General features: G+C 35.8%; 4 protein-coding genes across 10 annotated transcripts; 3 read left to right on the top strand and 1 right to left on the bottom strand.

The window, feature by feature from the left end:
- Positions 1–66: 66 nt before the first annotated feature.
- Positions 67–3,709, top strand: LOC8263187 (4'-phosphopantetheinyl transferase). Of its 7 annotated transcripts, none has more exons than XR_007217672.1 (7): positions 67–866; positions 961–1,136; positions 1,790–1,857; positions 2,005–2,106; positions 2,213–2,368; positions 2,734–2,936; positions 3,350–3,481. XR_007217672.1 is itself a non-coding variant. In XM_015726100.3 (7 exons), the coding sequence occupies exons 2-7, from the start codon at positions 1,056–1,058 to the stop codon at positions 3,596–3,598; spliced, it is 810 nt and encodes a 269-aa protein (XP_015581586.1). In that variant the 5' UTR covers positions 67–866; positions 961–1,055; the 3' UTR covers positions 3,599–3,709. The 7 variants fall into 7 exon arrangements, 5 of the variants coding, with proteins under 5 accessions (XP_015581586.1, XP_025015106.2, XP_025015107.1 ...); XR_007217671.1 differs by having other exon boundaries at positions 3,314–3,448; XM_015726100.3 differs by having other exon boundaries at positions 1,795–1,857; positions 2,734–2,856; positions 3,314–3,709.
- Positions 3,710–4,469: 760 nt separating this feature from the next.
- Positions 4,470–6,992, bottom strand: LOC8263186 (putative pentatricopeptide repeat-containing protein At3g11460, mitochondrial). Its single transcript, XM_025159335.2, has one exon. The coding sequence runs from the start codon at positions 6,769–6,771 to the stop codon at positions 4,900–4,902; it is 1,872 nt and encodes a 623-aa protein (XP_025015103.2). The 5' UTR covers positions 6,772–6,992; the 3' UTR covers positions 4,470–4,899.
- Positions 6,993–7,085: 93 nt separating this feature from the next.
- LOC8263185 (signal recognition particle 54 kDa protein, chloroplastic) lies at positions 7,086–13,675 on the top strand. Its single transcript, XM_002530282.4, has 15 exons — positions 7,086–7,337; positions 7,423–7,561; positions 7,654–7,721; positions 8,029–8,130; positions 8,567–8,719; positions 8,827–8,904; positions 9,324–9,449; positions 9,555–9,657; positions 10,613–10,713; positions 11,638–11,775; positions 11,859–12,002; positions 12,244–12,319; positions 12,744–12,829; positions 12,961–13,086; positions 13,265–13,675. Exons 1-15 carry the CDS (start codon positions 7,167–7,169, stop codon positions 13,370–13,372), a joined length of 1,719 nt encoding a protein of 572 aa, XP_002530328.2. The 5' UTR covers positions 7,086–7,166; the 3' UTR covers positions 13,373–13,675.
- Positions 13,676–13,820: 145 nt separating this feature from the next.
- Positions 13,821–15,185, top strand: LOC8263184. The gene is made up of 2 exons (XM_002530281.4): positions 13,821–14,341; positions 14,810–15,185. Exons 1-2 carry the CDS (start codon positions 14,207–14,209, stop codon positions 14,951–14,953), a joined length of 279 nt encoding a protein of 92 aa, XP_002530327.2. The 5' UTR covers positions 13,821–14,206; the 3' UTR covers positions 14,954–15,185.
- Positions 15,186–15,417: the final 232 nt, after the last annotated feature.

Here is a 15,417-nt window from a genome sequence, read left to right as displayed (position 1 = left end):
TTGTAGCTTTAAATATTGGGAATCACCACCAGGAGTCAAAACTCGCAGGTGAGCCATTTGCAGGCTTAAGACACTTTGTTATCTTGAAAGCATTGGCCTCAGCAACTGACGTGAAATTCCTCGGAGGTCTGCATGAATAGCAACCAGTGATTGATGCAAAAAAACCGAACGTATATGTTAATAATTCAGAAGAAAAAGAAAATAACTTTTGCAGAAACCTTATTTTTTAATATTTTATCATCCGCAAAATCCTATTCAGCACTTTTATATTATTAACTTTCAAAAAAAACTCAATAAAGTTTAAGAAAACAGCTCAACTCAGTTTAAACTGAGGCCTGAGTCTACGTGCATCATAGAGCTCAGTCCTACCCTTAATTTTTTTTTGCCTTGAAAAAGAAAAAGAAAAGAAAACACTGAATCTGGCTTCCACGCATTGCAGCAGTCTCCTCTTGCAGTTGCCGCAAAATCTGAATTTTTGTTTTTTCTTTTCAAAAAAGTGAAAATCACAAATTAAACCAAAATTGGAGCTTGGTGCTGCCGCCGCATCTCGTTAATATATAGTCTCTCGATTGTTTTCACCGTCGACAATCGACTACCGTCCACCTCCAGCGACAGTAACAGCACTCTCTATCTCTTTTCACAAATCTTTAGCTCATTCAGAATATTTATGAATTAGAAATTTGTTGGTTTTGGAGCAGTTATTACTTTTAATTTTAGCTTTAATTATCGAAATGGGTTCTAATTTAGACAAGAAAAATAAATAACTGATATGCACAAAAATCAAATTTCGCTATGAAAATGCGGTTTCATAGGACTTTCTGTGCTGCTCCATCCTCTCTGCTTCCCGCAAGGCTTCCATCTCCAATGTATGTTTCTTTGTGAAAACTCCTTCTATGTTGCTTAAGCATATCTTTTCTGTGAAATTGAATTGTGGTATTCCTTTTGTCTCTGTGTGTGTAGGGAAACTCATTTTTGGTATATTATACCTGATGAAGTAAAGAGTATATCTCTTCTGAATAAATATATGGAAATTTTATCTCCAGTTGAGAAACAAAATGTTCTATGCATGCCTGATGATCAACTCCGGAAACGAGCCATCCTTGCTCGGACCTTGGTTCGCACTACTATTGCCAGATGTATGTCCTTTCTCTTATCTGCTTTTTATCCCTATTCCTTGTTTATTCCTTTTGTCTATGCTAATATTTTGTTTTCAAATTGCATGCAAATCAAGAGATTGTCAATTCAATGGCCTTACTGATATAATACCAAATTAGATGCTCAATTATACTTACTTGTCTTAAGCTGTATCTGACGCTCAACAAGTTACTGATGTGATCACAGTGTGGAGAATTGGTGTTGAAATTCATCTGTTAGGCCAACTTGGAAGCATATATAATTTATGATTAATATTGTTCAAATGATGTTCCTGCTCATGCAAATTTGATTGTCTGTGTCATATGTATACTTCTCTAAAAGAAAATGTTATGGTTAAAGTTGTAGGAACTACCAAAAGATAAGCTCAAATTAATTCTTTTGACTCTTTCAATGTATGCATATAATAACATTGTGGCTTTTTACCAAGTACAACATTTTACAGCGACTAGGAACATTTAATGTGAATTTTAGCGTAGGACCATAATCTTTTTATGTTAGAGCTATAGCACTATCACTTTTCAGTTTAATGTGCATTGTTCCTTTCTCAATATGGATAATCGGTTGCATTTAATCTTTCAAGTATTTGAAAAGAAATGAGTTGCATAGGATGTTGAACAATGTTTATTATTACTAGATCAGAAAAATTGCCATTTTGATCCAAGATCTTTGAAGTTCAGGAAGAATATCCATGGGAAACCTGAGGTTAGTTTTTTTCTTTTTCCCCCTGCTTTAGTGCTCTAATTGTGAAATTTATGTGATTTTGCATTTTTGAATTTATTTACTTTCTAATCATCTCTCTTGAAGCTCATTTTTATTTCATGCTCAACTTTGATGTTTTTCATAGCATAGGTGGAACGGCAAAGTGAGGATGGCTTGTTCCCACCACCATTACATTTCAACATCTCACATACTTCTTCTTTGATAGCTTGTGGAGTGACTGTGAATTCACAAGTGTGTACTCCAGCTACTTTAAACTACTTTTAGCTGTCAGGTTACCTATTCATATGTTGTTCTTAATAAGACAATGACTAGAACCTGCTTTAATCTGTAATGGTAGATTGGTATTGATGTGGAGGAGAAGCAACGGAAGATAAAAAATAACGTCTTAGCTTTTGCACGGCGTTACTTTTCTTTCTATGAAGTGGAATTTTTAAGTGCAATTTCAGACTCTGAAGTGCAGCGCCAGGAGTTCATAAGACTATGGACCCTCAAGGTGAGTATTTTATGCACTTTTATTAATTTTGGACCACTTTGTTGTGGAAAATGAAAGCGCATTTCTCAATTGAATATAGTTTCCTGCATCATTTTTCAGAGCTCGTTCCTGATGCTCAACAGAATTTGAATTTTGAAAAATGCTAAAGGTTTTCTGTTTCTTCTTTTGAGGGAATTCTGCTGTCTTCTTCTCCTTCTTTTTCTTTCTAACATATACTTATTGTTTTATCTTCCCTTTTGGTTGGATATCATATGTAGAGGGCTTATTTTTTTCCCAGTGTGTTTTCTGTAATTCATTATTTCATCTTTGAATGGCTCCCAAAGTGTCTTGTTACGGGCCTTCATATGTATAAATATATTTTGTAGGAGGCATATGTTAAAGCTTTAGGAAAAGGCTTCTCTGCTGCACCTTTCAAGACCTTCACCATTCGCGTAAAGCCTGCCACTAAGGAAGGCCATATCGTTCTTGCTGAGGATTTAGATTGTGAGGTATGACACAAAAAATTCTCCGAATAAGATCTGAATGCAAGATAAGAAAGTATTGCTAGACTCTTTAACCATCCAAGCAGGTATCAGTCTGGGGCACAAAGATTTGACTGTTAAGTATGTTTTGTTTGGTAATCTTTTTGCTTTAAGTTTCATGCAGTATATAAACGAAGGTTATAATAATAGTAACACGAACGATAGAATATCTATGCACATTGCACCTGAAATTGGATAATATTTGACTTTTCTTTTAAAATACTCCTTGGTTCTTAAAAGACTAAAGGAATTACAAACAGGATCAACAGAACATATATGTATACTGCACCTTAATTTGAATAGTCTGGTGTTTCTTCTAAAATCTGGCTTAGTTCATCTAACCAAAACAGTAATGTGCATTCTCTTTTGGGTGTTGAACATTGATTATACTTTTATTGCTTTTGCATCTACATCTCTGATCAAGTCTCTTCTCAAAATTCCTTCTCGATTCCGCAATCAGGCATCTGAGATAATCGTTGAATCTTTTGATGATCACAAGAACCTCACAAGCAATTGGCAGCTTGCTCTGTTGGAATTGGCCGGTTCTCACTATGCTGCCATTTGTATGGAAAAAGATAAAACAAATGAAGATGGAACTAAAGTTCCAATAAAATTGACTGCTTGGAGAACTGTTCCATTTGTTGAAGATGAGTGTGTTTCGGGAACCCGCTTAGTTGTGCCCATTAGAGGCTTAATAACACTATATTGATTGTATGATGCCATTTTTAATTTTTAGTTTATAGTGTGGAATTCTGTACCCATATTTCTGCATGTTGCATTATGTGAAAACAATTCCTTCAAAATCTGTTTACATTTCTTATGGATTTGAGCAATTCTTTCAGAATCTGTTTATGATCCAAACTCGATTACATTCAAATCTAACCTGCCTAGATAGATGTCGTGTCATGCAAAGAGGTTTTGTCAAATTCCAAATTTGCCAATCATAAGCCATACGTTGATCACAGGTAAAATTTGTACAGCGTGCTTAGCATATTTGGAAACAGCTTCATAATCTCTTGTGGCCAGATAAGCCTCATCTTTCCTCCGAGGAGCCAACCACCAAGGCAATGCAATGGAGACCGGCCGCTTGCATCCCAATGATCTCTACAAGACAAATGCTATTGACTCAAGAAGTAAGTCTCAAGGATTAATCAACAAGGAACTTCTCCCAGAGATTCATGAATCATTGGGAAAAGACAACATCATCACTAATGGGTTTCGTTGCAAAATTTGGTGTGCAACATAATCAAGGCAATGTCTCTAACTGATAATTGATGAACTACTCTATTCTCAAGTTCGATCAATAATTTAACTATAGGCATATCAAAATTATACACATGCACGTCTAACAGTTCTTTGTTTCATGATGGTTGTATCACTTCCGCACCTACTCCTTTGATCATTGGATTTTAGTTACCTCTATCCTTTGCTCAAGATTACACAGATCTTCTGTTCTCATCCCCTGATAAATGCTTCCAAATCTGAGCCTCTGGGGCTAGGTTCAATGAACCCCACTAATACCACCTATGCACGATTGGTGATGGTTACTGCACTGTGGTTCATAAAGGCAAAACCTTCTGTAAAAGATTAATACACAACATTGTTGACTGCATTTGCTCATTTTTAAAGAGTATGACTCTGATGAAACTGATTGCAACCACACGATATCCTCATATTAGTAAGAAAACAAAACAGAAGTCACCCTGGCCTCCAGAGAACCTCTCTTGAAAATTAATTGTTGCAGTGTAATGGTGGCAGAGGATGCAACAAGGACTGCATCTTGTACATTGGGTATATGCACGATGTCCACCTTGTCCTTTAGTGACAGCTATATGGACTTTATTCATCTTTGTCTTCTTCTGTCACCACTACTATGACACCAAAACTCCTCCACTTCTTAAACATCAAAGATTCCCATATGTTTTAAGCCTCATACTTTCCTGTTGGATGACCTTGATCTGTATTTGGTGAAAGATCCTAAGCAAATATAAAAAGATCTTACATGGCCTTTTACCAATAATCTTTGCAAGAACATATTCCATTCCTGAAATGATGGAAGCGGGTTGCATCTCTAACAACAAATTGATGAGACACAATTTTGCTCACCAACTTTATAAACAAGTGACAATCTCCACATATCCTGAGATTTTTAATCACTACAATCTGTGATCCTTCGATGGTGTTCAAGAGCCCAAATGCAATTGCCAACTTCTCACTATGCACACTCGTGCCATTTAGAAGTTCATGTCTTCTTTCTTGATCATTCTTGTTAAACCCATCAAGTTCTTTAACCAAAATTTCTAACTCATCCAACATTTTGTATATTTCCCTGCTTTGAGGATGAATTCTATCTCCAGCAAAGAAGAGGTGTACTCTCCCATTAAATTCAATGTAACTACACCCTGGTTCCTTTTTGAGCTTCCTCTCCCTCATCATTACTCTAACTTTTAACATTCCCTCCAAGTTCCCTGCATCATTATATATATTAGATAGCAAAACATAGTAACCAATATTTGTAGGTTCAAGCTCAACAACATGTTCAAAAGCCAGCTCTGCTAGCTCTATATTCTTATGGATCTTGCAGGCACCTAAAAGAGCCCCCCACACTGCACCATCAGGTTTTACTTCCATAGATTTAATGAGCTCTTGAGCCTCCTGCAGCCTACCCACCCGGCCTAAAAGATCCACCATGCAAGAGTAATGCTCTAGACCAGGCTGCAATCCATACTTACTTTGCATCATAGAAAAATATTCCAACCCCTTATCAATCAATCCTGCATGGCTACATGCAGATAAAACACTCACGAATGCGGTTCCATCAGGTCTAACGCCAGTCCTGATCATGTCATTGAAGAGCTTGACAGCAGTCTCTCCTTCTCCATGCATCCCATAGCCACCTAATATAGCTGTCCATGAAACTACACTTTTCACAGGCATCCCATCAAAAATATCCCTAGCCCTTACCAAATTACCACACCTAGCATAAAGATTAATCAAAGCATTATTCAAAAATGGATTGGACGCAAATCCACAAACATTCATCCTCTCTTCTATCTCCCGACCAACACTCTGTGCACCAAGATGAGCACAAGATGAAAGAACCCCAGCAAGTGTTACAGCGTCTGGAGAAACCCCACTTAGTTCCATCTCCCTATAAAGTTCCAATACATCAGTAGCAAGACCATTTTGAGAATACCCATTTATCATAGCATTCCAAGTAATCAATCCTTTTCCAGGAATATCATTAAACAACTTTCTCGCAGAACCAACTTCCCCACATTTTACATACATCGTGAGCAAACAATTCCCAACAGACATATCCATAACCAATCCAAACTTCACACAGAAGCCATGAATAGACATCCCTACCTCCAAGATCCCTGGAACCCCACACAATGGAACCAAACCCAGCATTGTAACCCCATTTATTTCCACACCCAATTCTCTCATATCATTAAACAACAACACTGCGTCCTTAACTCTGCAATTCATAGCATACCCAGATATCAAAGCATTATAACAAACAGTTAACTTACTTGATTGTCGATTTTCATCAAACACTTTACGTGCATTATCAATTAAAGCACATCTACCGTACATAGAAATCAATGAGGTCTGAACAAAGGGTTCTAACAAGCACCCAGTTTTGAATACATGAGAATGGAGTTGTTCTCCGGTGAATGGGAGAGAAAGGGCGGCGCACGATTTAAGGGCAAATGGGAAAGTAAATGCATTAGGAGAAGAACCAGAGCGAAGCATTTGAAGGTAGATAGAAAGTGCATTGGTGAAATGTGATTTGTTTGCCGACTCTCTTAATTGAGTGTTCCATTTTAACAATGTGGACGATTGGATTTTGTGGTATAGTTTGGTCTTGCTAGACATTTGGTGGCATGATGGCGGTGCTGGTACTGCTTGAACAGAAATTTTCTTGGTTTTGGCGGGTACTCTTGGAATTAAAACAGTACCTTCTAGCGCAAACGACAGTGTGAAAATGGCATAAACGGCAAGAAATTCCTATGGTCGATGAGGTCATCGAACCAAAACGATGCGTCGCAAGCTATAAGATAAAACGGTCCGTTTCATTACATCGTTTTATGAGTCATCAACTTAAACGGCCATCATTCAATCACTTTGCAAAGAACTCAACAAACTCAAATAGCGCGCGTAGCATATTATCATTCCAAGTGAAGTAGTAGTAGTAGTAGATAAAGAGAGAATCGAACTAGAAGAAAACGGATTTTCATCGGATAAAATAGCTCGACAGTTAACTGAAGAAGATGGAGGCCGTACAGTTATCGACCGTTGCCTCCCGCCATTTCTCCACCACATCACTAACCCTAGCCAACACTACAACAAACTTAAACCTCTCGAACTGCAATAAATTTCGGTCTTCATGGACCGGTTGTTCAGGCACTGTCGCTTCACTTTCTTCTAGAAATTTATTCACCGTAAGTTATCTTATAAATTTCTTTTTTAAAATTCTTTGTAGTTTCCTCAAAATTTACTACATGATTTTACTTTTAAATTATACAGAGGGAGATATGGCGCTGGGTGAACTGCAAGAGTAGTGTTGTTACTCTAAGAAGAGATTTCCACAGCGCGGTAAAAGCTGAAATGTTTGGCCAGTTAACTACTGGACTTGAATCTGCTTGGAGCAAGCTTAAAGGAGCTGGTTAATTCATTTCCTGCTTTTTTGTTAATTTCTATTTGTTTGAATTTTATTTTTGATTTATTGATTTTGTTTTGTTTTATTTAATGTTTAAGAAACTTTGACAAAGGAAAATATTGCGGAGCCTATGAGAGATATGAGGAGAGCCCTTTTGGAAGCAGACGTAAGTTTTTTTTTTTCTTTTTCTTTTTTAAGTTTTTTTTTTTTTTTTTTTTTTTTTTTTGTTTTTAGCGAAAGTTTAAATAAAATGCAAGAATTTTAATCGATTAAATTTTATTTTAGTTAGTTTTTATGATTGTAAAAGTTATAGTTGCTAGAATTCAATTCTTTCAGGTTTCAGCCTAAAAAAAAGAAGGCATTTTCCAAATTTATATTCTTGCAAATGATTTAACCCGTACAAGGCCTAATATTTTAGTTTTATGTATAGAAATGGAATAATGATAATAAATGTTGATTCTGGTGGCTGGCAGGTGAGTCTTCCTGTTGTTAGAAGGTTCGTTCAGTCGGTTACTGATGAAGCCATTGGTGTTGGACTTATACGAGGAGTGAAACCTGATCAACAGCTGGTCAAGGTGTGTTTCTATCAATTTAATGCGGTTGAAGAATAACAATGTTTTGTCAGATTCCATAAATTATGTACTTGTAAAAATGGAAAAAAAAAAGGAAAATTCTTTTACATAGTATTTGAAAAATCTAAAAATGCTATTTTAGTCAACTCTCATGCGAACAAATGTCATAGCCTGCTATAGTTCAATTCTTTGAAATTAAGAAAAAAATAGCATTTTGAAAGAAATGAAATCATGCAAAAAAGGACATGTTTTTGCAAGAATTGATTCTTGCAAATAAAGTGATCCAACAGGGCCTTAGTAAATTTGAAGTATCAATTATGTGATCTTTGATGCAAGTGCCTGCCCAGCTATTACTTTTGTTGGTTGACATGTTCAATTCTTTTATTGGTGCTCTTTTTTATTAGTTATTTTGATAGTTTTTATTTTCTTGTTCTTCTAGATTGTACATGATGAGCTTGTGAAATTGATGGGTGGAGAGGTGTCTGAACTGGTTTTTGCAAAATATAGCCCAACTGTTATCTTATTGGCTGGTTTACAAGGAGTTGGGAAGACAACAGTTTGTGCTAAGTTAGCTAATTATCTTAAGAAACAGGTGCTCTTTTTAGTGCTTAGCCTTTATCTTCCTATTTTTTGTTAGGGGATGCCTGCATATGTGTAGTTTGCATTATTCTTAACACATGTATGTGATGTTTTCTACAGGGGAAGTCTTGCATGCTTGTTGCTGGAGATGTTTACAGACCTGCTGCTATTGACCAACTTGTTATTTTGGGTGAACAGGTATTGGATTCTGAGTTTCAAGAAAGTGCTTTTGCACGCTGAGTTGAACAGTAATATGTTGGACTATTTGGCTATTTTTGCTTTCTTATACTTGTATCAATCCCTTCTGTTTTATGGAAGATATCAGATCAGAAACACCATAGAATATATAAAATGTTTTTATCAGTAAACATAGGTACTTTTACCATAAAATACATATATTCATGTTTCGTATTCCAAATTGGAAAACTAAATGTATTTACTTGTGTTGCTTATAAGATTGATGTGGCTTAGAAGCTTTTGTTCAGAGCATGATACAAAACTATTGTAACAAGACTAAAAAAGTCGCATTATATGGGTCACTAGTTTGCATTGAAATTTGTTTCTGTTACAATTGATTATCAATTGTCATTCTCATCTTTAGTTATAGCTTTTAACAGGTGGGTGTGCCTGTTTATACGGAGGGGACAGAGGTTAAACCTTCAGAAATAGCTAAAAGAGGCTTAGAGGAGGCCAAAAAGAAAAACATAGATGTGGTCATAGTAGACACTGCTGGAAGACTTCAGGTATATTTGATGATACTGTAATTGATCAATATGCCTTGAGATTTCAGTTTGATATCCCCATATCTTGACCTTTAGTTATATTTTATCTATCCTAATTTTTAACAGATAGATAAAGGAATGATGGATGAGCTAAAAGAAGTGAAGCGGGTACTGAACCCCACAGAAGTCTTGCTTGTCGTGGATGCAATGACTGGTCAAGAAGCTGCAGGTAGTCAGAATGTCATTATCCATTATGATCGTTAAATAGTTTATAGTTTTTATGTCTTCTTGCATCACGATCAATTGTTTCTCTCTTCTTTATATGAGAGCTAATAATCGCTTATGGAGCATACTATTCTTCCTATACATGGGTGTAGTAAATTTTGAGTTTTACTATTGGGCTGTGGACATCGCCGTTAGCTATAAGGTTTTACTATTGTACTTTGTCTAAGCACTGCCAACTTATTTTTTATTCTGTAGTCAGCTTAAATGTGCTCATTCTGCTGAACTTTCATTTGATACGATGTACTGTTTTTCAGTTTGTCAAAATTTACATGATGTTTAATAATAGTTTTGGATTGTCATAAAAATGCAGCTTCATAGGTTACACACATTTCTGGTTCCTGTTAGGATCCCAGGCTCTCCTGATAATTTAGCACACATCAGTATGCATATGCAAGGAAAACTAATATCCATTGTGCTTTCCGGAAACACATAAAACATGCATGAGAAGCATTCCCATTCCCTTTTATGAGCTACTTCTATGATAAATTTTTTCTATATTATCCATGCATTAGTGATATTGTTTTTAAGAAAGCCTTTTTTCTTTTTTCTTTTTCCAGTTCACATATACTGATAGCAGTTTGTAAAATTGTGAACAAGCTGCAGCTTTCACTCATTTATCGATATTTCTTTTGTCGATTCATGATTTCATGTTACTGGTAATTTATTTTTGGATTTTTTTTTTCATTTGTGAGATGTGCTTATGGAAGTAAAATTGTTAAATTGGCATTTAATGCTACACCACTTTTCTTTGATTGGTCAGCTGAGTTCATTCTCTAATCTCATTCATGTGTCATGGTTCAAGTCCCATTGTTTTTTGCCCTGCTTATATTAGCAATAATTGACTAAACACTTACTTCAACAACAAAGCTCATTGTGTTTTTCTTTTTTGAAATTCACAGCATTGGTTACAACTTTTAATCTTGAAATTGGAATTACGGGTGCTATTTTGACGAAGCTGGATGGGGACTCTAGAGGTGGTGCAGCTTTGAGTGTTAAAGAGGTCCGCTTCATAATTTCCCTAGATTTTTCATCATAGTATGTTATTCCATAGGATCTTCCTCCTAATGATTCTTGGAACTGTGACAAGTGTTTGCAATTTTATAAGCGAGAATGCCGATATCCTGCAAATTGCATCTATTTTGTTGGGTTTGGGATCATATAAGGTCAATGCTTTCTGATGTCAACATGTGATGAATGCTTTGGTGTAATATAGGAGGCAAACGGGCATTAATTCAAAGTACATTTTGGAGAACTCAAAAATGTGATCAGCCAATGAATTGCTTATTCTATAGCTACAAGCCTGAGTATAAATAAGGCTCCTCAGCTTGAGTGGGAGCACAATACCTAAATGCAGCAAAGTTGAATAGAACGGAAGCTGGTTCTCTGTTCTCTTGTATTATGAAGCTGGTTCTCTGTTCTCTTGTATTATGAAGTTGGTTCTTGTCCGTTTGACCTTCTCAGTAATATTTCAAACAAGCCTCCAGGAATTTTTTTGTGAAAACTGTACGAGTGAGATCTTCAAACTGTTCGCTGAGAAATGAAAGGAGGAGGAGAGTGAGAGAAGGCAGACAACTTTAGAGGGAAAGAGAGAGTATATATGTGCCATTGCCGGAGCTGAATTCACTACTTGTTGAAATAAGCTTCTGATCACAAAATGCAGATGCCAAATGTTTTCTGGTTTTGGGCATCCCATTTAAGCATTAGGTCAGACAGGCTGATTAGATTCGTTGAAAAGAATTGTGTTTTAATTTGAAGTAAATTCTATTTGAGTGCTTGAAACTTGCAACACAAGTTTTTTGCATTTCTTGTTGGCATGTCCAGTATTGTTGGCTTAACTGTAATAGAGAAATATCTGCAAAATAAAAGTTTAGTGTTGAGATTACGTTCTCTTTTCTGTATTGAGATGTAGCTGAACTTGTGACAGGTATCAGGTAAGCCAATTAAGCTTGTAGGGCGAGGAGAGCGGATGGAGGATCTTGAACCTTTCTACCCAGATCGTATGGCTGGACGCATCCTAGGAATGGGAGATGTTCTATCATTTGTAGAAAAAGCACAAGAAGTTGTAAGTTCGGGTAAATCTATTTTATGTTGCCTTGAAATTCAAATGAATATTTTTTGATGCAATTCTTTGTTGTCAATGTACAGATGCGTCAAGAAGATGCTGAAGACTTGCAAAAGAAGATAATGAGTGCCAAGTTTGACTTCAATGATTTCCTGAAGCAAACTCGAGCAGTTGCACGTATGGGGTCCATGACTCGTGTCATAGGGATGATCCCAGGAATGGGAAAGGTATAAAAGCCTGATTTCCAGTTTCATAATTATTATGTTTGCTGGAGGGTATAATACATCTTGCTTAAGTTTTTGGATCACTTATAGAAGTTATTATGCAATCATTCTTTGGTGTTCATTTCTGGAGTTCAATCTATGAATTGAAAAGTGGAAGTTGCTTAGAGTTAGCTAATCCTTCTTTTCTCAACTCCACAGACTGTTGGAAGAAGCTTTAATATTTTTTCTCTGTGGATGCAAACAGGTTACTCCTGCACAAATTCGAGAAGCAGAGAAGAGTTTAAAGATAATGGAGTCAATGATTGAAGCAATGACTCCTGGTATCTTCTCTCTGCCCTTTGTGAAACTGCATTTGATATTCGAAACATAACTTGTACAAGTTGAAAACATGTTTAATGCTTTGGATGTAACAAATTGTGATAGCGAAAAACTGGACGACATTAAAAATTCTTGTATGCATATGATGTCAGTCGAGTGTCCATGAGAGATACAATTCAATGCTTTCCTTATCAGGATGATTTATGGGATGATAAGATAATAACTATGAGAAGATATGATTGCAATCTAGCCTGTGCCATTAGGCAATTATTGTTTCTATTGGAAACTATATGATGAAAAGGGGAAAATTAAGAAGAACCTTGAAATTTTTATGAAAGTAACTTTTTCTTGTTTATATGTCGATTAAGTCATTAACCCCAAAATGTCTGGTCCTTTAAAGCTTTCTAATCCTGTGTGTATTTATAGAGGAAAGAGAGAAGCCAGAATTGCTGGCAGAATCTCCTACCAGGAGGAAGAGAATTGCTCAGGATTCTGGAAAAACAGAGCAGCAGGTATGTATAATATGATACAGGTTTCTGCCGAATTTGCCTTTGCTTACTGGAACACAGTAAGTTCAGTACTTTAACTTCCAAATATTGTTTTGTGATGCTTTTGTGGGATGTAAATTGTGTACGAATATTAGGTGAGTCAACTTGTTGCTCAACTCTTCCAAATGCGTGTCCGAATGAAGAATCTAATGGGTGTAATGGAGGGTGGATCTATTCCTGCTCTGAGTAATCTTGAGGATGCACTTAAAGCTGAACAGAAGGTACCCATATCTACTAATGCTTTGCTTGTTCTAGACACTAATAACTTGCTTGCTTAAAATGTATATATACATTAAAAAATGTAATGTAAATGAGCATATTTGTGTACTGACATCTTCATTGCTTTGTGCATTTATGTTTTAAACTATTATTTGACGACTTGGGTTTTTCCTGGATAAGGCTCCTCCTGGTACAGCAAGGAGGAAGAGAAGATCAGAATCAAGAAGGCAATTTGCAGACTCAGCTTCATCAAGGCCAAGCCCTCGTGGTTTTGGGTCAGGAAATTAGGAACTGAAAGATGGTGGGCACTCGAGCCAAGACTAGAAGCGTGAATGCATCGCAGACCTCAAATTCCCATGACTGCTCACAGATTGCTCTTCTTGCTATGAAGGAAGAGTTGGAAGTGTTCTTTTAGCTATTAGGACTCAATTCTCTTCTGATCTTGAGTTGAGTGCATTCTCAAGACGATGATAATTTTTTGCCAGTCACTGTAACTAGACACCATATATTGATGTCTGTAGGCTGTCTAGGAATTCAAATGTGTATTCTCGAGAAACAAAAACCAGATACCAGAAAGGATTATTACAGTAAGTCTGAGCATCATTGTACTAAAAAGGCTGTATGTCTGCATAGAGCATCAAAAAAGAAAGAAACTAACTCATATACAGCAATAAATCAGGGCGGCCTAACTGCAATTTCTACCTCTGCTAGCACCACCTGGTACAATTAGAGTTGTCACCACCTGTTGCCATCGGGTTTTAAGATATCATCAAAAGAGGGGCAAGGCAGAAATTCCGCTGATAAATGATTTGTGGCTATGATAATTAAATAAGCTTAACTGCAGTCACATAATTTTTGCAAAACCAAATGTCTAAGAAATAGCTCAATTTGACATAATTTTCGGGCAGTTGTGAACGAGAAGAGGTAGGCGTCGAGACCCATAAAAACAATAACAACCTTTTATCATTTGGGACATGACACTTGTCACAGCATAAACTGTGTTAAGATCAAGTTTTGTGGGTGTCTTTCTTTTTTTCTCTTTTCTTTTTCTTGGACAAAGGAAAAACAAAGAAAAGAAACATTGTTGGGGAAAAAAAAAAAAGTAATTTACATTCAAGAACAATGGCAACAGATGGAGCTTCAGATGCCTCAACATTTCCTGCTGCAGATTTAGAGAAAGAATTAAATCCAGGCCAAAACAAGAATTTTGAAGTTGATACTGTGTCATCTGATATTGCTGCCTCAAAAGAGATAAAGGTAATTTTGGACCCATAAGAAAGAAGAAAAAAAATAGCACATTTTTCTTTTTCTTTCTTCTTTTCTTCCACCCTTTTCCATTTTACAACATATATATTTTCTCTCAGATTTTGTACAAACTCATCGGGAAAGATCTGAATTTTCATTACCACCATTTGCATTCAGCTATATATATGAAGTTGGCACTTGGCATTACTGAATCAATGAAAATGCTGTCCAGGAAAATATGTGCTAATTTATAATTGTACATTAAATGAAACGATAAAAGATTTAATAAAAAAGGAAAGTAATTAGTAATTGTTGCATAAATGATTAAGAGAAGAGACACAAGAAAAAGATAAGACAAAGGCTGATTCATCATAATCCTTTGTGCTTTTCATCACTGTATGCTGATAAATTTTTGCATATTATAAGGAGAAATACAACAAAATTACAAATACAATAAAATTTAATTGTTCTTTTTTGCAGGAAAGAGAAGCTGACACACAAAAGAAGGAAAGGGAAAAAAGGGATACAATGCAGACACTCAAAACAACCATTTTAGTTTCAGCAGTCATTGCTGCTGTGGCAGGAGCAGCATTTGCTATAACCAAAAAATTGAAAGAGAAATGAATTTAATGCCCTTGGATTATGTCACTATGCTAAGAAATTTTCATTTTTCTTTTAAATCTTTTTCCTCTTTCCTTGATCTCTGTAATTTTTGGAAGTACTGTGATATGAGCTCATTGGCATCCCCCATTTTCCACTAAATTATTACAGTGGATGTAGTAAAAACTGGGATGCATTATTAATTTTATCAATTGTTACAATAATGGAATGAAAACAAAATTTACTCTTTAATTAATTAATTGTTTCACATTTTATCAGCTACTTGGCATATTTTCATTAGTCCATCTATTAAGACTGGTTAAGAAGACATTTTAATTGCAATTTAGATACATCTAAATTAATTATTCTTCGTGTAATTTAATTAATAAATAGTAAATTACTCTAGATAAGAAAAAAAGAAAAGCATAATTGTCACCAAATAAATTTTTGCAACTTAGATCTTTATTGAAGCCGAACCAAAAACTCAA

Source organism: Ricinus communis, chromosome 10, assembly GCF_019578655.1.
Source record: "Ricinus communis isolate WT05 ecotype wild-type chromosome 10, ASM1957865v1, whole genome shotgun sequence".
Classification (NCBI taxonomy): domain Eukaryota; kingdom Viridiplantae; phylum Streptophyta; class Magnoliopsida; order Malpighiales; family Euphorbiaceae; genus Ricinus; species Ricinus communis.
This window is presented reverse-complemented; position numbering and strand designations above follow the sequence as displayed.

Coding starts and splice junctions, on each gene's coding strand:
- LOC8263187 (XM_025159336.1), top strand. CDS start 1,025: ATGGAAATTTTATCTCCAGTTGAGAAACAAAATGTTCTATGCATGCCT. Junction 2,107..2,212: donor GAGTGACTGTGAATTCACAA/GTGTGTACTCCA, acceptor CTGTAATGGTAG/ATTGGTATTGATGTGGAGGA. Junction 2,857..3,313: donor CTGAGGATTTAGATTGTGAG/GTATGACACAAA, acceptor TCTCTGATCAAG/TCTCTTCTCAAAATTCCTTC.
- LOC8263186 (XM_025159335.2), bottom strand. CDS start 6,771: ATGTCTAGCAAGACCAAACTATACCACAAAATCCAATCGTCCACATTG.
- LOC8263185 (XM_002530282.4), top strand. CDS start 7,167: ATGGAGGCCGTACAGTTATCGACCGTTGCCTCCCGCCATTTCTCCACC. Junction 7,562..7,653: donor GAGCAAGCTTAAAGGAGCTG/GTTAATTCATTT, acceptor TTAATGTTTAAG/AAACTTTGACAAAGGAAAAT. Junction 9,450..9,554: donor ACACTGCTGGAAGACTTCAG/GTATATTTGATG, acceptor AATTTTTAACAG/ATAGATAAAGGAATGATGGA.
- LOC8263184 (XM_002530281.4), top strand. CDS start 14,207: ATGGCAACAGATGGAGCTTCAGATGCCTCAACATTTCCTGCTGCAGAT. Junction 14,342..14,809: donor CTGCCTCAAAAGAGATAAAG/GTAATTTTGGAC, acceptor TCTTTTTTGCAG/GAAAGAGAAGCTGACACACA.